This window comes from Passer domesticus, chromosome Z, assembly GCF_036417665.1.
Source record: "Passer domesticus isolate bPasDom1 chromosome Z, bPasDom1.hap1, whole genome shotgun sequence".
Classification (NCBI taxonomy): Eukaryota; Metazoa; Chordata; class Aves; order Passeriformes; family Passeridae; genus Passer; species Passer domesticus.
In genome coordinates this window covers 69,349,158-69,372,206 of record NC_087512.1, presented here as the reverse complement: position 1 = coordinate 69,372,206, position 23,049 = coordinate 69,349,158, and the positions used below count along the sequence as shown (strand labels likewise).

At 40.8% G+C, this 23,049-nt stretch overlaps 1 protein-coding gene and 1 long non-coding RNA gene across 8 annotated transcripts in view; one reads left to right on the top strand and one right to left on the bottom strand.

Annotated features, from left to right (window-relative positions):
* LOC135290844 (uncharacterized) overlaps nt 1-1,550 on the top strand; it is a 55,188-nt gene extending 53,638 nt beyond the window's left edge. Inside the window, exon 4 of the long non-coding RNA XR_010353650.1 lies at nt 1,074-1,550. This is a non-coding gene — a long non-coding RNA (uncharacterized LOC135290844). The remainder of the gene's footprint in view (nt 1-1,073) is intronic.
* Nucleotides 1-23,049, bottom strand: part of PALM2AKAP2 (PALM2 and AKAP2 fusion) — a 266,499-nt gene that overhangs the window by 188,388 nt on the left and 55,062 nt on the right. For all 7 annotated transcript variants that reach the window (XM_064404848.1, XM_064404842.1, XM_064404847.1 and 4 more), the window contains exon 3: nt 11,952-12,082. In XM_064404848.1, coding sequence (XP_064260918.1) covers nt 11,952-12,082 — 131 coding nt within the window. The remainder of the gene's footprint in view (nt 1-11,951; nt 12,083-23,049) is intronic.

The following is a 23,049-nucleotide window of genomic DNA, read 5'->3' as shown; positions in this document are numbered from 1 at the left end:
AACTGAAACTCTCAACAAGCCTTACCTGGGTTACTAAGACTGCTCCTTTATCTAATGGACCTACAGAGAAAACATCTTCCTGCAAACCAGACTGCCCACCCACATCCTGACTGCAATGTGAATTCTTCGGAGGCTCACTTGTGTGAAATTCACTGTCCTGGTTAATGAGTACTCTCACATAGAAGACGCAGAAATGAGGCAAAAGATAGACTAATACCAGGAAACAGTACTTACAGTTTTCTAAGTATGTTTTTAAAAATGCACAAGATTAAAACTGAATTGAAAACTTCTAATATAAGCTTAGGGCTCTAATATTTAATTTTAAGTTATTTTCCTTGGTCTCTTATTTGACATGCGTGTTATATGCTTCCTTACCATGTGCTTACATATTGCCAGTAATCCATGGTTACATGGAATATCTGTCTATTCATACTTTGTGCAGTTAAGGTTCTGTAGGCAAGTTCATGTTTTCCAAATGGGTTTCCTACAAACAAAAAGTTCTTTAAACAGCCCAGCAACAACTCCACCACTTAGGACATTTTCCCTGAGCTACAATCAAAGGTGTCAGGGTCTGAGCTGGAATGCCTTCTCCCTCTGGTATCTGTTTGTAGACAACGAGTGTTTCTTCTGGTGTTAAAGATCCATGCTACAATTTGAGTTCACCAGTTGGTTATAGACTTACTTATCTACTGAGAGATCACTCAAGCTTGGAAAACCTAGGGTCTAGTCCATGCCTCTGGTCCCCACTTCCTTTTCTTGTCATTGCTTGCCTTGATGACATGCATATAAATTCTTTGCAGCAAAGAGTATATACTACTGTGCACAGCATGGGGTGGGGTGATGCAACCCCCCTAGAGATCCAGCAGGAATCCTGGATTCCTGACTCACTGCATATAGAGAGTTACAGCAGGAGAAAAAGAAGAAATAAAACAAGCCCAGTGGTTAATGGGCAAAGATAAGAAAACCACCATAATGTTAAAGAGATTAATTATTTGGGAACTGGATTTTGACAGCTGAATTAAAAAATAAAACTTCTTTAGGAATTACTAACAAAAGCTATTTAATTTATGCAGGTGTGCCTGAGGGCCTGAGGCACCTCAAGCCATGTCTTCAGAAGCACTATATCCCAGCCGCCACTGCAAAATAAGACAAAAATGAGAAGAATTCTGAAGAACAAAAATTCACTTGGTATTCTAAGGGTCAGCAATGACGTTCTCTCTTCATACAATGAGAAGCAATTCTGTATCAAAGAGCTCAGCTCACATCATACTAAATGTGTGAGAAAGATAATTGCACAAATGAATACTGGAGTATGAGATGTGGAAGAACTGCTGAAGTACCTTGCTTCAAATAATGCAAGAAGCCTTTGGCAGAGGTAAAAGTTTAACCCAGGGGTAATTCTGAACTTCATCCTCTCATGCTGGTTTCCTTCCTTGAGGCAATTCCCAGAGAAAGCTCTGCACTGCCTACATTGTCTAGACAAATGCAGGATGCAAAGACTTGGTCCCCGTGACTCTCTCCACTAGCAATGACTGCAAACTTTCCCATTGATGTGCTGGTTTTGCCTAGAGGGTAGGTTATTATTAAAAACATTTTATTTCTGTATGTGTTCTAGTAGAGAGTTAAGTACATGGCTACAATAACCTCTGCCTACAGAAGTCACTGCATTTAAGTGTCCATACTTTTTGCTGGTAAAAACATCAGTTCACAAAGGGCAGCTTTGCCTGTTTAGCTGCACTAGTAAAAATGTTCTAATATAGAGTTTGCATAATTTAAGAAACTTTCACGTGGATGACTAAATGCATTTTCCTGGGAATGGGACAACATTAGCCTGGTATTGCTCTGTCACGTCTTTCAGACCATTTACAATCTAAAAAATGTTTTTACAGTTTTTTGAAGTTTCACCAGTGATCCAGTTATTCAGAATTAGCTTCATCTGTTGCAGATAGTCTTTTCCTTGACAAGTACTTTGTTTTTGAATTTACTTGCCTTCTTAGGACTCCAAGGTGAATTTGTCCTGAGGCAGACTGACAGCTACAGAGAAGGGAGAACAGATTCCCATTTAAGCCTCAGAAGAGCCATGTTTCTGGCACCTGGAGCATATCAGACCCTTGTCCACAGATTCTTTTACATGGGTAGCATCAAGGAGGACCAAGTTCAGTATAAACCTGTCTTCCACTGCCTCATAGCTATGACTCCTTGCATATCAGGTAGTCTTCACTGGCTGAAGTACTTCCAAAAGGAAGCATGAACATTGTCCAAGTCTGACTCCAATGTCTGGTAAACTAGAATTCACCTTTCACTCCAAGTATTCTTTCTAAGACATTAATGATGTTGTAAAGTCATAATCCAATACGGCAGTTGCTTGACCTTGCTGACCAAACTTTGCAGCACACAATATGCTTTGTTCAGGATTCCTAACTGAAGGTCTGGGTATTGAGCACATGGAAATCCCTGGTAAAGCCCTGCTTTATCTGACCTTGAACTAATATTTTATGTTGTGGGTTTTGCAACATTTTTGAGTTTTCCTTTTTAACTCCTTCTCTACCCCCTCCTCTGTTGCTTGAAAGTATTCCTGACATCTTTGTTAAGTCCTTTTTCCCCTGTGGCCTCAACAGGTCACAGCAGATGCCATGCAAGTCTGACTTTTAAATTATTTTAATCCATGTGGATATGTTGTATCAAGTTTCTTGCTGCCTCCACTTATTAGTCCCTATATCTCCCCCATAGGTTTTTCTGCCCTGTGCACATGTCCAAGTCAGTTCTGTACTTTGACTTATAGCAATCTGTTGCTGGGGCCTGTTTCCTCAGCATCTCACACTATAGAGATATACCATTTCAGCCTACAAGCCTGTGTTTGTACCTGGCAATGAGCATGTTTTAGCTTTGCAGCATGCTGGTTCAAGTGCTCTCAATGTCCCTTGCTGTTACTTTGACCACATGAGTTGTATTCTTGGATGTCTACAGTTTTTTCTGAATGCACTGAGCTTCTCTGTTACAGACTGGTCACATTTCTGAAGTGAGACCATGATACATGTGCAAGCAGATTACTGTCTATTCCTGAACGTGCCTGAACATGCCTTGGGACGTTTTTCTTTAACTGCAAATTCCCAACGAAATTCATTACATGCGTCCCTTTATCAATCCGGATTATGTACTGCATGTACAGTCTTTTTTTGCCCTCAATGGACCAGAACATGGATTTGCTTTGCTTTTTGCCTGAGGATACAGGTACTGCAGAAATTAAAATACCTACAGGGAAGGCGACATGCTTTTCAGACTGCGGATTTTTTAAAATGGAGGCTCAGAATATCATTGCCCACTGGGTGGCTCCAGACACTGCACCTTGCTCCACCTCCACCTACTCAGCGCTAGCCCAGCTCTGCAGAAGAAAATGTTAGTGCTGGAGATCAGCAAGAGTGACAGGGCAGAGCCCAGGGTCATAAACAGATGATGCAAGTAATTGTTATTGATGAATATTTGCATCACAGTAGTGTCCAGAGGCCCAGTAGAGTGTCCCTGTGCAGGAAGAAACATCAAGGCTTAAATTCCACACATTGCCCTTGAGGCACTTAATTGAGGCACCTGAAGTCAAGAGAGAGAGAGGTTTACACAGGCCACAGAGGTGGCCTCCCTCACTGACTGCATGGGGGTCCAAATGAGATGGTGATTCAATGTAGGTGACTTATTTAAGCTCCTAGATCTCAACAGGATGAACTTGGCCCTCTGGAAGAAGGGAATATTGAGGACTAGAACTGCAGCTGTGTCTTCCCTGGCTCTGTGACCATGTGTGTGAGCAAGTGTGCATGTACACTGCATGTCCTGACCTCAGAATTTTATCTACACACACGCACACACACTGCATGTTCTGGCCTCTTTATGTGCTCTGTCCAGCACATAAAGAGTGGCTTGGCAGGGAAGAGACAAGTCCTCTGATTAAATTTGGAGAGAGACTTATAATCCTGCAAAGCAATAAAACAAATGCATGCTGTTGCCTAATTCTCTGCCTTCTCTTAAATATGCTCCTAGTTTGTCATGTCTTTAAAGACTGTGCACATATAGGTTAACTTCACACAAACTTGTTATCCTGTTATAGAATTTCCACAATTTTATTTTTTGTCATCTACCAAGTGTTATATGAACCAACTGTACACAGGGAACTGTTTCACCTGTACTACCCTGTGTTAGGGCTGGCATACAAGGAAAGAAAACCAACCAGACAACCCCAACAAAAGTAAGCATAACAAGGAAAGGAATGGACTCTAGTCAGTTTTGTTTTACTCCAGTCAACTATCCCATTTGGATTGTGATTAATATTTGATTTGGATGTCATGAAGTTCAACAGTTTCCCACACTTCATGTTATAATACAGTTCACTGCTTCAGGAAACCCCTGTCAGTTCTACTAGGCTTAAAAGAGATGTGACGATCCTAGATGGCTTTGCATCAGTGGTGATTCAGTACATAAGATAATACATGCGTAAGGAAGCGATTTCCCCACCTGGCTAACCCCATCACATTAAGAGATATGCACTTTTCAACTTTGAAGTGTTAAAACCAAGGAGACCAGGAGTTTTTAATGTGATAATATTTCACTATGTCTCATCTAGTATGGCAGTAGAAATCCAGCCTTGCACAAAATGTCCATTTTATTGAAAGGCTGCAGTTATTGTAATTGCATTTTTCTTGCTGAACCTGACCTAGATTCACAAGAGGGTGAAGTATGTGAGCTGGTATTAACTCATACAGAAAGGGATGGCACTTTACAAGTGTTATCTTGCCTAAAAGATGCATCCTTGTGTGGTGGTTTTAACCCCATCTGGAGATGAAACACCATGAGAAGAAATTAACTCCACCCTAGCTGAAGCCAGAACACCCTGACTACCTGCTTCTGTTCTCAAGGAGTATGTCTCTAAATCCATAGCACACTGACATGGGTAAAGTGTCAGAAGCACTAGAGGTGGAAGATACTTTACTATTTACAGGCAGAGTTTTGGAATTTCTTTTATATTTGGCTCTGAGATTGGGCAAATGGGTGTCTTTATCAAGGTCCATAATGTGGTACACATATTTAAGGGGAGCAGACACAAATGATGTGGAGGGAGTCTGCACTCCAACTGAAAAGTCTATCCTCTTCTCCATTCTATATGATGCATAGGAATAATTAAGTTATTAGGAGCTAGCAATGCCTAGGAGTTGTGGAAGAGCCAGAGATTGCTACTATTAAACCCAGAACACCAGCATTTAAGGAAGTGTTAAGGCACTGGCATGTCATTCTGTTATTCTGAGTTGAGTTTCAGAGCTGAAGTAGTAAGCTGTGCCATTATTTTTAGTGTTGGCTTGTTGGTTTTTTTTTTTTTTTAAGTGTTATGTCTGAATATATTATACCATATGAAAATCTTCAAATCCATTGCCACCCAGCAACCCCTAGCTCATTGCTTTTCTTACACCATCATGCAAGTTCTGAGAAATTTTCTAATCACACTGCAGAGCAGGTTCCTTTGAAAACCTGTAATTTCCTGGGTTTTAGGCTTTTTGTCTGGTTTTGTTTTGGTCTCTGTTTTTCTAAGAAATGTATCACATATAATAAATAAACCCCATCAAGAGAACAATGGGAGGTGAAGCTTGTGCTCTTTTGGAAACCACTATTCCAAGGGATTGCTGAAATTGGAATCTGCAGACCTGCAGCACATGAGAACTGGTGTTGATCAATCTTAGTGAAGAGCCAGACAGAAGGCTTGGGGATGAGCAGCTACTCCTGTGCAGAAAGCTTGATATTCCCTCACAAGCTGAGCAGAATTTGGAGACACTGCATGGCCATGAGGCCATTCTTGCAAGTTCACTCTTACAGAGCTCACCCAACAGAACTGGTCAGATGGGAAGCATGTGGAGGTAGACTGAAGGCTTGCCTACAGCTGCATCTGGCATTCTAGGTAAAAGGTGAAAATGCTGAATAAACAATGCTCCTGATAATTTTCTCCATCTGCCATCAATGTGAAGTTGCAAAACAAGACACATTGTTCTCTGCACTAGCATAATTTCAGGAACTGCTCATATCTCTCTGGAGGTTAAGACTGAAGGGAAATGGCTGAGACTTGGCTAAGAAGAGGTTAATGGCATCTCTGGTCCCAGCTTATGCTGTCTGATACAGGGATGGTCTGGGCAGCTGGTTTTGACATCAGATGATCCTTCTCTTTAAGGAGTGCAGTTGCATCTGTCTTAAGTTCTCTTTCTTTCTCTGTCATACAAAGACTATAAGGACTATAAGTGACAGTGCAAGATAGACTAAATTGGATTCAGAGTTCCCTGTCTTAAACATACTAGGTTTTTATCATGGAAAGAAGAGGCAGGAAACAAACACTGGCACCAGAAAGAAATGAAACAACAGATGCCTGAAGGAGAGAAAATGCTAAAGGTGCAACAACCTCAGCTGAACCATGAATCTGTAGTTGCTGGACTCTTCAGTGAGAAGAGATTTTAGCACAGACCACATCTAGCATCACAGATCTGTGCGGAACTCATAGTCTATTAATAAGATATATTAAGAAGATTTTATTTTCTGCATATCACATCAGCTTGGGGAGGGTTTTCTTCTCATGGCCTAGGCCAGCTTCTCTAACAGAACTCAAATCTAAGCATTTACCCGTAAGATTCAATTGCAGTAATGGGAGAAATCAATGTTTCTGCCAAATTTGAAGAAATTCTACCATATTTTGCCTCTGCTTCCACTTAGATTTGGACTGATGTCTAATACTGGTAAGCAGACAGAGACCAAGCACAGTAGAACAAGAGAGTGCACAACCAAGGCACCTTTTGCTTGGGAGAGGTGGTAAGCTTATATTCAGCTTACATTCAGCATCTATTTTGCGTCATGTAAGCTTACAGTCAGCATCTATTTTGGTCTTTCAGGTTAAGTGTTTTTCTTGGAAGCTGTGCTTCTCCTGCACTTTGTTTCATTAGGCATATTTCAGTTCAGCACCCTGAGATGGGAGTTGCTGGAAGGGAGGGATTTTTTGCATACATTTTCTACCTGCCCACATCAGCAAGATAGCAACAACCAACAAGGGTGTGCTTGCCCCAGAAAGAGTGCATATCCCATGGGCCACAGCACAGACCTTCCCCTCCTTAACACTGGAGCTCTCCCTCCATGTTGGACCACCATGGAAAAGTTTTCTCCCAGAGGTGATACTGCAAAGGCTTATCACCAGCATGCAGAAAGGTGAAGCATTTCACAACCCCAAAGGGCTTTGCAAGCATTAGAACCTTGGATGTGCTGACAGCTGGGTAGTCCTGAGCAAAGAGCAAGGGATCCGCTTACTCCTGGGCCTCTGTCCTGCATTGCTTCAGCTGCAAGAGCTATCACAGCACCAAAGTGCCACAAATGGCTCTTGCGTGTACATTTTGGGAATCCAGAATCCACTGATTTAAACTGTCTGCCTGGCCCACATGTCCAAAATGGCTAAAAGAATAATTCGTCACTCCTTGGAGTTGTTGGGCACCTCCTCATCCAAGGTGAACAAATGCACTGTTCATTACTAGAGGGATATGCCACTTTGCTGAACATTTATTTCATTGGTTTTCTTTACTCCAGGAACCACAATAAGTCCAGTCCTGGTACGTTATGCAAGTGTTCATCATCAAGCAGGGAGATATAGAGTATTTCTTATTTCCATGGTGCCCAAAAGCTTCAGAGCAACAAAAACCTTTCATCTTTTGTAGTAAACACAGGCCACCAGCTATGAGCTATAATTTCATTTAATATAAAAATAATTTTGGGAGCATTTGAAATGCTGTGAAGTACTAGCAGGCTTTGGGTGGGCTGCCCTCTTTTGTGAATACTACCTGTATAATGTCCAGATGTCAAATGCTAACTTTCCATTCACTGCTGCAAAACACCCAGACCATCATGTGGTTAAAAAAAACCAAACCATGGGAGGCATGCAACACATTGCAGCAATTGTTTCACCTACAACACACTATCACAAGTATGTCTGTGGAAGTTGACTGGGAATCTCCATCAATGCTATCCCAAATAATATGTTTCAGGTCTGTGATTAGGAGAATAAGTTTATGGGAAGGGAAATGCTTTTAATTAATTTTTTACTCCTTTACTATAATTTACTCAAATCTAAGCTAGCTGCAAAAACCAGGAAATCACTTTTGTACTTTGCAACAATGGGAAAGATACTCAGAAATGTCTGCCTTCCTCTACCACTGACCCAAGATCTTTATACAAATATAAAAAAACTAAATAACTTTAAAGTTTATGTGAAGAGATGTCTATGTCTGGCTTCACTCTGACATTGACACAATGCTGCCACTAGTCTTCCAGCCAGGTTTCAAACATTTCACAACATTATTCCACTACTGACAGACATCCAGTCCACTAAAGACTCCATGAATGTTGAATAAGGGATTCTGTCTTCTTCAGTTCCATTAAGTCCATTGGACCAACCACTTTAAAAAAAAAAAACAACAATAAAACAAGAGACAAAGGATTTTTACATGGGGCATTTTGTGTTTTTCTGAAGATTGTAGTCAGACAATCAGGAGTGCTGGAAATCCAGGACCAAAATAATTCAGCTCTTTTGACTCCTTGATTTTCACTCTGCAGTCTTGGTACAAGGGTTCTAAACATATTAAACTAATCCCAACTGTCAAATCACTGTTCTGCCTGTAATCCACAGTTACACCACTCACATGCCTGCATTTTGTCCTAATCTTGCACTGCTTGTTTTTTTTAACTTATATGTACATTGTATACTTCTATGCCCTCCTGATGTTAACTACCAGCATTATAATAGCATTAAATTATTTGCATTGCATTATTTGTTCTGCTTTATTCCTCTTTTTTGATGCTGGTATTTTTTTCCACTGCTTAACATGAAGTGCACAAAAATGCTGAGTAATGTAGGCATTTTTCTTCCAAATGCCTTTGCAGACGAGGAAGCTCATTAAATCATTACACTTACTTATTCCTAAGCTGAGTCATGCACATATCCCTTGCAAGCTACAAGCTGAAGTATATGATTTCCTGTATCATGATAAAATAACACAGAAGTCTAATAAATAAGAAACAGTCTGTACTCTTATGCATTTTTACTGCCTCAGTTGAAATTAAACACTTCCTACACAAAGGAGAACTGGTTACACTAGCTTAAGAATAAGCATCAGAAGCATGTTTACATCTTGCAAAATGTATTATTTTAGTGAGAAAGTCACTTAAAACTGATCTAGAGTGAGTAACACCCAACTAAAGAATTTGTGTGATGTGAAAGGTCTTAAAGACCATCCAGAAACCCATTGCTAGCCTTACTGTTTCTCCAAAAGGTATTGGTCTTTTCTGGATAGCACACACCCTCATGAGCCCACTAACTACATAAGCCCACCTACATGAGGCTACATCCTCATTTAGGAATCCTAGTCTGGCCTCAAACACACTCAGTTTTCTGTTCTAAGGGCCACAGTTCACTAAGACTCTCAGACCTACTGGTACAGCTGGCCTGCAAATAACAACAGATACTTCTCCTGTACCACAGCAGTTCATGTTGTAAAAGCACGGGTGTGAGAAAGAAACCTTTTTGAGTGCTTCAGTGTGTGTAGAAGAAATGGTGCTCTCTGTCATGATGATGGGAGGCTCTGCTGCAAGAGAAAAGGGATGACTTCCCATTCTTGAAGCAGGGTCATGGGTACTGGCTGCCAGCAGGTGCTGGACATTGTTCCTCACAAGTAAGCTTCACCCTGATCTGAGAGGAAATGCAAATTATATATTTTTAATAATGTATTATGTATTTTAATGTATTTTTTCCAGTATGTGTATCCCAATACTTTTTTCGCAGACATGTTGACACTGCAGCTGCTCTGTGCTTGCACATATGAAGCAGTGTGATACTAATGAATATGCAAGATGCATGGCACAGTGGTTTTATGGTCCTGTGGAATCAGCCTTAGGGCTGGTCTTGAAGTAATTTTCTATTCTCCTTGTGAACCAGCTTAGTTTGTCCCCTGTCACCTTTGTTGAGAGGGTTTGGGCTTTTTCATAGGGCTCCCCTGGATAGTGCAGAGTGGACTTCCAAAGCCCTGCAAACCTGAAGAGATGACAATCCCCCTGTAATCTTCCCCCTTGATTCTCTCCTGGGAATGTGGAGGGAAAATGCAGTGCACAGACAGTATAAGTCTATTCTACTTCATTCCTCAGGATAGTGTGCTTGACATCTTCTCTTTTCTTGCCTCTTCTACAGCCATTTACTTTCTTAGCCTATTTGATGGGCTCTGGATATGCCATGTTGTCATGGCTGTAAATAGTAATTAGACTAATGACCTCAACCTCTACTGTCTAATCTCTACAATACAGATGTAATATTTTCTCATTTAAATTAAATTACTTTTTTACTGGGTTTGGAATTCCCTTAGAAAGACAACAGGGAAGTTAGGTATGCTAGTGAGGCTGTCACACAAATGTCACTTCAACTCAGGAGAAAGCAGCTAACCTGTCATTTGACAGAAAAGCGGTCACAGAAGAAGAGAGTTCCATTACTTTCAAATATTAAAATTTTTGATTTCATGGCTGCAGTTAAGGAAGAAAAAAAAAAAAACAACAAAAAAACCAAACCATGGGAGCAAAGGTTTTACAGAGCCCTTCATCCTACACTTTGAACTAACTAAACAAAGTGGTTTCACTGCTTTCAATGGTGGAACTCATATAGCTGAAATTAGCCACTCTCTGACATGTTTTGCTGGATGGGGTCAGGGCTCTTAGCATCTTTCTGCACTAGATGAAATGCACTGTGCATTACAGTACATATTTCTGAAGCACAGTCCATGTATTCTTTCCATATTCAGTATTAATTTATGAAGTAAAACATCAGCTATCATATGAAATCTAAAAAGTTTTCTTGCCTTATGGTACCACAAATGTAAAATAACAATACACATTCTCAGACCAGTTTCAATTCATATGAATCACAGGACAAAGACCAGTAACATGAGGTAACTCTTACATTCATGCTGACCAATATCTTCCACATAGTAGTTATTTAGCATTGTCCAGGCTTAGGGGAAGTCTGTTTGTCTGTATCCCCAAAGAAACATTCTCATTGACTTTTCCAAGAAATTTCACAAGAAACCTGCCATAAGGCAAATTAAGTTCACCAGATGCTAAGTTAATACCTCAACCCTTGGACTATTGGTCCTATTCCCTTTTCTTTGTTGTAGCCTCAGCTGACGTATTTTTAAAAGTTGTGTTGCCAAATTTTACCAGCTTTTGCCAGCTGAAAAAAACTCTAAATTTACATAACCTGAATGGTAGAAGCAGCTCTGGAATTTGCCCTGTGACGATTAAAATCACTCTCCTTATAAGCCTTTTATTTCTTCAGAGCTCTTAGTTTGTAATAAAACAAGGAATAACACAAAAAAGAGGACAAATGTCAACTCAGACTGCAATGGGAAACTGATAAAAGCAAGTCTTTCTAACACCCAAACCTTGCTTCTGAAAAAAGTAAGTATTTGATCTGCTGGTGGCATCTGCTGTTGTATTTCAGAAAGTCATTTGCACCAGTGAAGTGAGCGCAAAAGGATGCTCTCCCTCTTTGAACTCATTTTGGCTGTAGGAGGTGTAAAGGAATGGAGAATCTCTTGGGTGTTGATCAAGTCATACACATGCATCTGAAGGGGGAACTTGGCCCTCTGTTTGGCTACGTCATGCAAGAAATCCGTAAAAGTCCATTAAACACAAAGACAACACAGTGACTCTATCTTGAACAACATGGACACCTAGCAGACAAATGTTGGGCATATTTGGCTGTATGTGTGACTGCCTTTTACAGTTGTGCCTGGGCAGCTGCCATGCAGCTGCCATCAGCTGCTGCCAGAGATGGGGATCTAGGCAAGGAAAATCTCCAGCCTTCATGGGAGTGACTGTTCTTAGGCAAAGCTAAAGGAAGCTGTCCCTACCTGTGTATGTTTTCTTCCAGCTTTTTCACCTTCAGCTCATCCTCTTCTGACTGCTTCCTTCTGGCTTCTTCCTCTTCTGCAGAGCCAGCAGGAATTCCCTGTAGCAGCCATTTTTCCCGAAGAGCTTTTGACTGCAATGTAAAAAAATCCCATATCTTAGGTATAGCCTGAACAAAAACTACCTGAAGATTGAGAAGAAGCTGTCTTTGCTTATGAATATTAGCTTGTCCCCACTGAATTTCTGGTTACTGCTTCAGACAGTTGATAACAGCCAAACAATCAGCTGTTTATTTAGATATCAGGTCTTTCACATTGAGGAGTGTCAGTTTCACAGTATACAGTTTATTTACTATCAGTGCCTTAATATGAAGTTCTTTTTAGTTCCTTATAAAACAAAGAGTTTAAAATTAGCAAGTCCTGCAAGAACTGAAATTTTTGAACTGAAGTGTGGATTTCTTGTGACTAATAAGGCATGTGCTAGAAGGACTAAAGTAATAAACTTTTTAAAGCTTCAAAAACAAAAGATCAATGTGCTCTAAATGTAATGTTTTTCAGGGAATATAAAATTAGTCTCCTATTAAATCAATCAAAGATGTTTTCTATTTATACAACAGATGTGTTTCCATATTTACAGGCAGACAGACAGACACATGCATACATAAACACAAGCATGTAAATCTTCTCTTGGGCACACAAAAATTAGAACAAATGAACAAAAGTTTTGCAGAATTTGTGGATGGGATGCCAGGAACAGCAAAACTGTTGCAAAAAGCATCAATATCCTTCACCCAACAAAATGATTCCTGGGAGTTTTGTTGTGCTTTCTACATTGAAAATGTGGCTAAAATCTCATCTGGTTCCTGTTTAATGCAGCTACAGCTTATGCAGGGTAGTTCACCAGTAGAGGTGGACTGGTTGAAAGCCATGCTTTACACAGCCTATACACCTATGTTCCTTGTCTGGTCCGGGTATGATAGAGGAACACAGCAGATGGGATGAGGAACACCAGGAGCCCAAAGCTAAACAGGACTTTGCCCCTTGGCAAGGAAATTGAGCTGGTGGAAAAAATGGTCAGCCAGGGGACTAACCAAACATTCCCTTGCATTGATCAGTAAAGGGGAGCTTTGGTTTTGAATTTGAAAGTGATTGGCAATGCTAGTTCAAGGAACCAGCTCCTCTTCTGCAAAGAGGAGTTAAACAGGAAATCATCACTTCAAGGGAATTGGATTTCAGAGGCAGCCCAAATATGCTGTATGTGTCTTTTGAATGCCATACTTGTTGCTGGAATAGAACCTGACTTGTGCAAACTATGCATAAAGGGAAAACATTTACCACCAATAGCAAGCTTCAAACCTTGCCCAAAATAGAAACATTTTTGACATAACAGACAAGGCTTTCTTGCTAGTTTTTGAGTGTGTGTATATATATAGACATAGTATCTCTGTGCAAACTATTTTTGTCCCTCCATGACCTCAGGCAATTAGATCTTAGTAAGGCAGCAGACATAAAGCAACACAAAATGCACACACAAATTATACTTTATAAATTACACAAGCTTTCACTGGTTTTAACTGTGCTGTGCATGAGAGGATGTCTAGGTGGATTTAAAGTGATTTCTATGTGAATTAGACTCCTGTGTAACAGAAAAGGTCTCATGCTCTTGTCCCGTGCAGCCATGTTCAATAGTTAGACCTGTTGATGCTGGTGACATACTTTACCTCGATGAACTCAGCTTTGCTCATGGCTACCAAGTTGCTAGTTGTCAAAACAGTATGAGTGGCTATCTTCAGCCACAGCTTCTTCAGTTTGCTACTCCTTGTCCTGGCACTACCATCTGTTAGTGCTTTCTGCCACATTTCATGTGCGGGCAGTGAAATTTTTGTGTTCAGCCGAGCTGACTACCAGCCAGAATTTTCATCACCTCATTCAGACTCACCATGCTATAGAAATGTCCCCTTAGCAGAGGACTCTCAAGTCATCACATGTATAAAGAAATAAAGTGAGACAAAGATGGATTTACAGGTCTTGAGGGGCTAAACTTTTAACAACCTGTGTTTTGGCCTTTAAAGTCTCAATAGCACAGCTCAGTGAGTACCTGCTGGGTTAGATCCAGTGCAAAGCCTAGTGAGGGTTGACTGTTCTCTTGCAAATTGCTGCTTTATCTTTCAAATGTGGACCAGATGCATGAGGACCTACGTTGCATACATCTTACTCAGCTGTGGTCTTGAATCTGAAATCTTGAATCACACTCAGTTGGAAAAAAACCTCTAAGTTTCTAAAGACCAAATTCTAAAGATGAAGACAGCCTTCTCTGCTCTAAACCTCATTCAGATATGTCTCCAGCAAAAATAAATAAAAAAAGGCTTAGACAAAGTGCTGCTTGGACAGCACTGGCTCTGAAGACATTAAATTAACAGGCAGTCCTCTTCTACTCCAAGAGGACAGAAAAAATTGAGGCTTTTCTCAATGTGCTTTTAAAGAGTCTCCATGCTGATGCTCACACAGGCAGAAGCCAGTCCCTTCTGTACAGCTGCTGTACACTAAAAGTAAGGTATTCTGTACAGCCTTTGTTTTGGTCTTTGTTTATATGAGACACTTAAGCTATAAAATCACGTGGTTTCTTTCCCTATAAAGCCTTTTTTTTTTAAAACCTATTAATAGCATGAATTTGAAACTGGAAAGCATCAATGGGCTTTTAAAAAGACATATTTAGAGAGAAGAATGCTATGATCTCCTAAAAATCCTCCCTCGTGTGAAATGTCAGCATATTTTATCTGAAACAGGAAAACTGAAAGCTTTGATGTTTCTGGCTCTCCTTTTTAAGATGAAAATTAAGACATTTGTTAAATACTATGCTGAGGAATTCAGACAAGAGGACTGAGAAATGGAAACATTGATAAATGTATTTCTTAAACTGCAGAGAGTCTATTTGCCAAGCTGCTGAGTTGTGTGTATTTATGCACTCACTGCAGATACAATAGGCTAACAGGCAGGCATACACTAGGGGATGTTGGTCACACATCTGCTGTGCAGGAAGCATTTTCTCCCCAGCCAGATAATGGTGTAGGAGAGAAGCAGCGGGCAGGGTGGAAGAATGTCTCACCTGCTTTGAGAAAACATTTCCAAAGGAGGCATTTTCATCACAAACACGTAGGGAAGGCCTTGGCACATATGATGAAACCAGGGGTGGGTAGTGAGGCTGTCATCGAGCTGTGCTGGGTACTCCAGCACAGCTCCTGGATACAAGACAGCCCACATCAAAGCTGCCCAGACAGATGCAAACCAGAGCCAGATGCAGACTGGAAACAAAAGAGAGGTTGCTGCCATCTGTCCTCCATAGCTATGAAATTTGGTTTATGCTTCTTAAAAAAATCTTGCAAAATCTTACCCCAGGAAGAACAGGAGGTGTTTCCCAAGTGTGCTAAAATAAGGTTTGCATGAGGATGGAACTCAAAAATATGTACCTGTATGAGTTACCCCTGTTCAACAATATTGTGCATTTGCTTAACAACCTGTCAATAAAACAGCCACAAGATAGTATTTCAGCATTGCTTCTCCTTCATTGTCTGCTATGAGCTTTAACTCTCCTCTTCCTTTTAAGGAGGAGAGTTGTGCTGTATGATTAGATATTGCCCAAATGATGAAGGGCATATGTGAATATTGTGAATATTGTGACTACTGTGAATACAGTGAGTATGCTGTATTCTTTCAGAAAGAACCCCTTCACTGACAGAGCAGCAGCTATGCTATGTACTATCTGGTATAAGTATTCCTTCATTTACTGCAAGAGAACAATTTCTTCAGGGCTAAATCCTTCAGCAGAAATGAGATCATGTCATTAAAAAGGATTTCTGTTACGGAAGTGAAAAGGGCACTGGGCTAGAGATCCTCTAGGTTGCCAGTACTCAGGTGATTTTGTTTATCTGCACAGAATTGAGAATTGGGATTGTAGAAATAACTTGCAGCTTCACTTTGTTTAGTTTGTCGAAGCATAGGAAAACCAACTGACATCTGCAACATGCAAAAACTGAAACAACCAGGTCACAGTTATGTGAACAGACCATAGTGAGGACATAAATAAGTGAACAACTGTTGGACAGGACAGAAAGAAATTGTGCCAAATGTCTGAATGCAGCAGACACAGTGATGGCCATAAAAGTGGTGCACCGCAATCTTACATGCTAACATTTATTACATGCTTACATTTATTCCACTTGCATGCTTCAGGACAGTGAAGCCTGAGGGCTTTAAGTTGTTTACATTTATGGCTAGCAAGGAAATAATGCATAGCTTCTCAAATGCACACAGTAGAATTAATACAGTATATGCAAAGAAAATATTTACTGTTTGTGCGGCATTTTGCTTTAATGGTGCATCAAAAGTTTAAGTATCAGAGGACATTTTATTACAGCAAGTAAACCTTTTAGCATCCTTTTCATAAATCATTATGCCTGCTCCATGCCACCTCTGGACTCCCTGTTTTGTGAAAGTCAATTAGTTCTAATCATCAGTCTTGTCAATTTTGAATCAACTTCCATAAACTTTCTTTGTAAGAATAATAATTTGCAGTCCCACATCCAGCATGACAGTGTCTTAACCTGAGGTCCAGATGCATCTGCCAGACTTGTCATGACTTTTTATGACAAGAGAAAAGCCCCAGTCCTTGCTGTGCTGCTACCTTTTGAGGTAGTCCCTTAAACAAGCTTTGTGTGTTTTTTGTACTTGCATATGTTTAAGGGCAATCAGTACTATCTCTCCTTAAAAGCAGTGCTTCCAGAAGTGGAGCACTCCTCTGTCTCCTGAGTTCAAGGAAGATGATAATCCTGAGAAGAAACAAAGGTCAAAAGTTGACCCAAGACAGCCTCCTCCAGTAAATGTGCCTGCTCTTGTGAAACACTTCTGGATATGGACTATTCCGGGTAATTATGGTCTTCTGTGCCCTAGAAAACAGCCACTAATGATCCCTGGTGTAATTCCACTGAAATCAAAGTCACTTTTACTGAAATCTTCGCCAAATTGAAGTTTTGCCAAAAGTCTTTGCATTTTGAGGCTTGCAGACCATGAGGCATTAACATTTTAGAGCTGAAGTTATTTATTGATATGAAACTATTTTTTCTCTCTATCCATTCAGTATGTGTGCCATGGAAAAGCATGAACACAAAAGGCTGGTTCTTCAAATCTACATATAACCAGCCATGCCTACTAAAGAGTGCTATGAACATTTTTTCTGTGTCACATCTGTGAGTCAGATGTTACCCTCAAATTCTCCCACTGGGATGCTAGTGTAACTGGCTGCATTTCAGATTTGTTCTCTGCATTGCAAAAAGTTACCTTGGTACAAAAAGGGTGAGGGTTTTAGGCAGATCTGGAGCTCTGGAGGCAGCAATGAGTCTGACTTTGCTGTTTGGCAGCTACCTGGAGCCCCCAGATCACCCAGTGGATCAGCTTCAAGAGGGAAAGCCTCCCAGAGCAGCAAAGCCTGTTCTGTTTGTGCATGCTTCCAAGCATCTGACTGGGTTGATAAAATTGGGTTTGTAAGGGACACAAGTGCAAGAATGATCATTGTCAAAAATGCTCTGGGATTCCACTTTTGTCCTGTCTACCATCTTTCCTCTCCAAACACAGCATTTCTTGCTGTCGTATTCTCGTGCTGCTTCTCGAGCATCCACTTGGCTCTAAGTCAGCTAGCACAGGCCACCCAGCATGTCTGGATCTGGCCTGCTGATGCACAGCACTGTTGCTAGTGTTAACAAAGAGGTCACTGGGACATGAGGTACTGAGATTCTAGAAAGACTTGTTCCTTTGCCTGCAGGCCTTCCCTAGCCTTTCAAAAAAATGGCAAAAATATATTATTCACACGGCTGTAGTGTGAGCAGGCATGTTAATGTTAGATGCCCTCAATAATTTGTGCATAAATATGCAAATACAGAGAGGGGCTATAGACACAAGCTGTATGACAGGTAAGTCCATCTGGAAATAAGCAGCCTCCCGGAATGTATTCCTGATGCTGTAGTATTCAATTTTCCATTAGGCAAATGAAACAATCTGCCTCTGCTCAGACTGATGCAGAGTTTTCCTGTGTGGATTTTCAGAGTGAGAGAATCTTCTTCTTATAGAACAAAGGTCCTCAGCAAACACAAGAGATTCTGCTCTGCTGTGCTGCAAGATGGATGTGGCCTTCTATGGTCTGACTGTCCCTGGAATGGACAACCAGCCATTTCCAGCTTGCTGGTATGATCTGGTTTTATATAGTGGCAAAACCTTTTGTTGCCTTTCCAGTTGTCTAAGACACTTGTTGTAGCCCAAGAAGCATGTCTGCATGATAGATGGATATGATTGAAGCATTGCCCAGATTAGGGAATTGCCCAGATTAGGAGAAGGCATGTCTGCAAAACTTGCAGCTTTATTGTAGGCTTTACTTGAACCACATTGTCATAGCTTTCATATGTCTGATGCAAGAAAAAACCCCCAAAAATTATCCTAGCTGGTGGAGCTTAGCCAGCTCAAGAGCAAACAGCATGTTTATAAAGAAGATTAAACATTATCCTGTAGAGTTGCCAGTTTGTTGTTATTATTCTTCGTTCAGGAAATGAACAAAATATATCTTAGAAATATCTTGTAGAAGTGATGTCTTAAAATTTTTTTTAAGGAGTTACATTCAGTCCAAGAGTTGCAAAGGTTGTACAATGGTCAGTTAAAGTGTATTCATCACACAGAACATTAAAACACATTAACTTAACTTTTTCCATCATTTTTAGACCTGTCTGCTGTAACTGACAACCTTTTGTGAGCAGGCATTGGAAAATGATGGCATAATCTCTTCCTAAGTTTCAACTCAGCCACACAGGTATGGGTAATTTGCTTGAGTTTCTCTTTTTCACACAATCCTCACAGCAGTGGACCACTGAAGCCAGGATCTCCAAGGCAGTTGGCTCACCAAAGGGACTGGTGCTCTGCCTGAACCCAAAAAGCATGTCTTCTCTTTCCCTACAGCTCCTGGTTTAACAGCATTTTGCTACAGCACCAGTGAACCACCAGGCTGTGGGTATAAGGTGGGGGGGGTACATGTGAGGAGATTAGAAAATAATAAATAAAAAGAAGCAAGCAAATAAGGAAATAAAAATAAACAATGGACACTATTATAAGCTATGCCTGAAATCATGGCAGCCAAAAGACTTTACAGAAATTTTCTTTCCCCCTTGTTTTCTTGCTGCAGCAGGTCCATTTGACTGCGCTTCAGCTCTTCTGAGTATTTACATAGTCACTGCTTTTTCTCAAAGCACACATTCAGCACAGCAACAGAGCAGACAGGAACACGTAACACAGTGCCACATGACTGCAGAAACAGGTGAAGGAAGGCTGAGATAGCTGGCACGATTTGTGCTCTCTTTGGGAAGGGCTGCGTCTCAGCTGCGTGCCTGCATGACAAGGTACAACTTCAGTGTGAGCCATGTGCAGCTGGAGCTGCAGATGTGAGGAGAAGGCATGTCTGTGGCAAAAGACCTGAGGGGTGGGTACGATGATAGCTGTAGATGGCTTCTTCTTGAAGGTCTCATGCTTTGTCTGTTTGAAAACCTCACAGGAACAGAAATTGCAGCTGTACAGACAGAGGCCCAAGTAGGAATGATTGTCGGGGAAAAAGCAACAATTGGTTTATGTCCTCTCAGAAAGTTTCCCATTCATTAGCAAAATCACCAGTGTAAACTTTCTGAGTACATTGCTTTTAAATTGTTCAGGTCCCATTTATTTAACTTTGTCAATCAAGCAGACAGTTCTTTCCAGTCAAAGATGAAGAAGACAAATTAAAACCTAAGCTCTTTTAGCTTCAAGGAAATCCACCACAGCAAGAGACATTGTCAAGACTCTACAAGAGCAGACCCAAAGTTTGTATCTCTGTCATTCAGATCATTCACCAGCTACAGAGCACTGGCCTGTACAGATCAGTTTCACTGACAGGGATCACAGGTATGGTCCAACACAAGGTAAGTGTTTCTAACATTCGTTAAAGACTTGAGATGACACTCAGATGAAACACAATGAACGCTAAGATGACAGTTAAGTCAAGCACAGCTTCTTCTCTACATATGTTGTCTAAAGATCAAGTCTATTCAGAAAGTTCTTCATGAAGTAATAGGAAGATGCCCTTTTTGGAGAGCTGTGTTTTATGCTGGAGAGTTAGGGTTTATTTTTCTGTGTCTCTCTTTAGGAAATCTATGTAAAATTTCAGACTTTTTCATTGCAGGATGATAATGATGGCTCTGTTCAATTGTTTAATATTTCACTTGTGGCAAGGTTAAGCACCATAATGAGAATAAACTATAAACAAGTGCCAGTGGCTGCAGCAGAGGTGAGGGGAGGGATGAGGAGACCGGGCTGCCCCGGTAGGCAGATACCACTGGGGACATAGCTTGCAAAAGGAGATGCTGCAATGAGGTCCCACATGGCCCACTTGGGAATAAGTGTCCTGGGGGTAGGGCGTGGGATTCTCTCCTGGTCAAGAATTCAAGTATATTGGGATGAATATATGCATGGGATAAACCTGCTCCTGTTGGCACACAAATTACTTTTTAACTCCATGAGAACATATCTGATTCCCAGGGCATTGTGGAGCTGGAATAAAAAACAGCAGCAAGCTAGCTGAAGTTTCTGGTCTTCATGTGGTTGGACTGAAGACCAAATAAGACCCTCCCTTAAAGATAAACACATGAAAAGAGTGACCACAGTTTTACTTCCTGGTGCCAGAAATGTAGGTAAGCTTTGGTTTTCCCTGAGGGTACTCACTCCATGTTTACAAAGGAAGTAAAGTGTAGCTGTGAGAGAAGTAAAAATTAATAAAAAGAGAAATATTTTTAGAATAGTTAACAATTTGAGATTTCAAAAAATTGTCAAACCTCTGTCCTCAAAACAAATAAGCTTTGCAAGTTATCATTACTAGAGAGCCCCAGTTGTTTTTTGTTATTATCTCCCAAAAGAATAATTTCCTCTATATTCAGTGTCTCCTTGGCTTCAGTTTATCACTCCTTCCCACATACACACGTGAGTCAAAAGAGGCAAAAAGTTATATTTCAGACCTTCCTTTTTTTCTAGTCTTAAAATTTCATTATTTTGGAAGCTGTATTCATGTGATGTGAATTTGTTTCTGAACATGTTTCAGGCTATCGGGCAGGGCTGAGGTTGCAGAGAGCTGTAAGCTTCCTTGAGCTACATCGACACAGTCTGGCTAAAACAAAATCTGCTGGAGTAGCCATGAGGTGCTCAAAAAACCTTGTTACTGCTTGAAAACTGTCCCACCTGTACGGTATGTTTATTTACATGATCATCCTAGGAGAACTCTGCCCCAGTTCAAAGCACAACTCACACATAATATTTTTCCTAAATAAAAGCACAACTCATACAGGGATCATACCAGAATAATTACAGCTGTGTTTCAATGACGTGCATGCAGATAAGAACATGAGTTAAAGGACTAAAGCTCTCATCTCTCTGTGGTAAACATTGGTGTAGCTGGCCTGGATAAATGATTCTATTTTTTTAAATTCTATTTTCTTATTACTGAAAGATTTTAACTGGGGATAGATACTTAGTTTTATGATCTAGAAGAGACACTCTCGATTCTCAGTTTAAATCCTAGTGGGAGACAAACTTCTCAGGATAAGGTGGGCATCAGCTCACAGGTGGTAATCACAGAATAGGACAAAGAGGGGTCTGTGTCCTCAAAATGGAAATTTCTCTCTGAATTAGTTCTTAACCTCTCCATGTCCCAAAAGTGCTGATGAGGGTCTTTATGAACAGTTAAAAATTAATTTATTCTCACAAGACTTGTTCGTCATGGGGGATTTCAACAACCCAACACCTTTTGGAGGGATAACAGCAGGGCATAACAAATCCAGGAGGTTCCTGGAATGCCATGATGATAACTTCCTTCTTCAAGCAATAGAGGAGCCAAGGAGAGGAGGTGCTGTTCTGGATCTTGTTCTCACCAGCACGGAGGGGCTGGTGGGAAATGTGAAGCTCAAGGGCAGCCTTGACTGCAAGGACCATGAAATGGAGTTTGAGATCCTTAGGGCAGCAAGGAAGGTGCATAGAAATCTCACTACCCTAGACTTCAGGAGAGCAGACTTTGGCCTCCTCTGGGATCTGCTTGGTTGAGTACCATAGAATAAAACACTTCAGGGAAGAAGTGCCCAGAAAAGATAGTTGGTATTAAAGGATCACCTTCTCCAAGCTCAGGAATGGTTATCCCTATGAAGTGGAAGCCTGGCAAATATACCAAATATACCATTAAGTCAGGTACTTAATGACTCTTTTGGAGCACTTGCTGCCTCAGCCTTCAGCAGCAAGTGCTCCAAACAGACTGCCTGAGAGGCAGAAGGCAAAGGCAGGGGCTACGAGAATGCAGAACCACTCACTGTAGTAGAACATCAAGTTCAAGACCATCTAAGGAACCTGAAGGTGCACAAGTCCATGGGACCTGATGAGAGGGCTGGTTGGAGAGGGGGCTAGGTTGTTATTAACTTTACTTGAGAAATTATGGAAGACTGGTAGTAGCCAGTGACTGGAAAAGTGGGAACATATCCTCTGCTTTGAAAATGGGAAAAAAGAAAGACCTGTGCAATGACAGGCCAATCAGTCCCATCTGCCTCAGTGGCCAGCAGGATCATAGAGCAAGATCCTTCTGGAAACTATGCTAAGCCACATGAAAAACAAGATGATTGGTGACAGCTAACATAGCCTCATTAAGGGCAAATCATGCCTGACAGATTTGGTGGCCTTCTATGATGAAGCCATGAATCATTGGTGGATAAGGGAAGAGGAACAGATGTCATTTTCCTGGGCTTGTGCAGTGCATTTAACACTGTTCTACATGACAACCTTATCTCTGAACTAGGTTTTGGAGAATATTGCACTGACTGTGTAGGGAATGGAGACTGTATGACACCAACAAATATTTTTTGTGTGCTTGGCTGAGTTGCCATTTGGTTTAAGGATTAATTTACTTGAAAATCATAAAGGGATTCACTATAAAGAAATAACAAAGTTCCTTCATTTGCAAAAGTTATCTCTTTTTTTCTACAATGTTGTACATATGTCGAGAGAC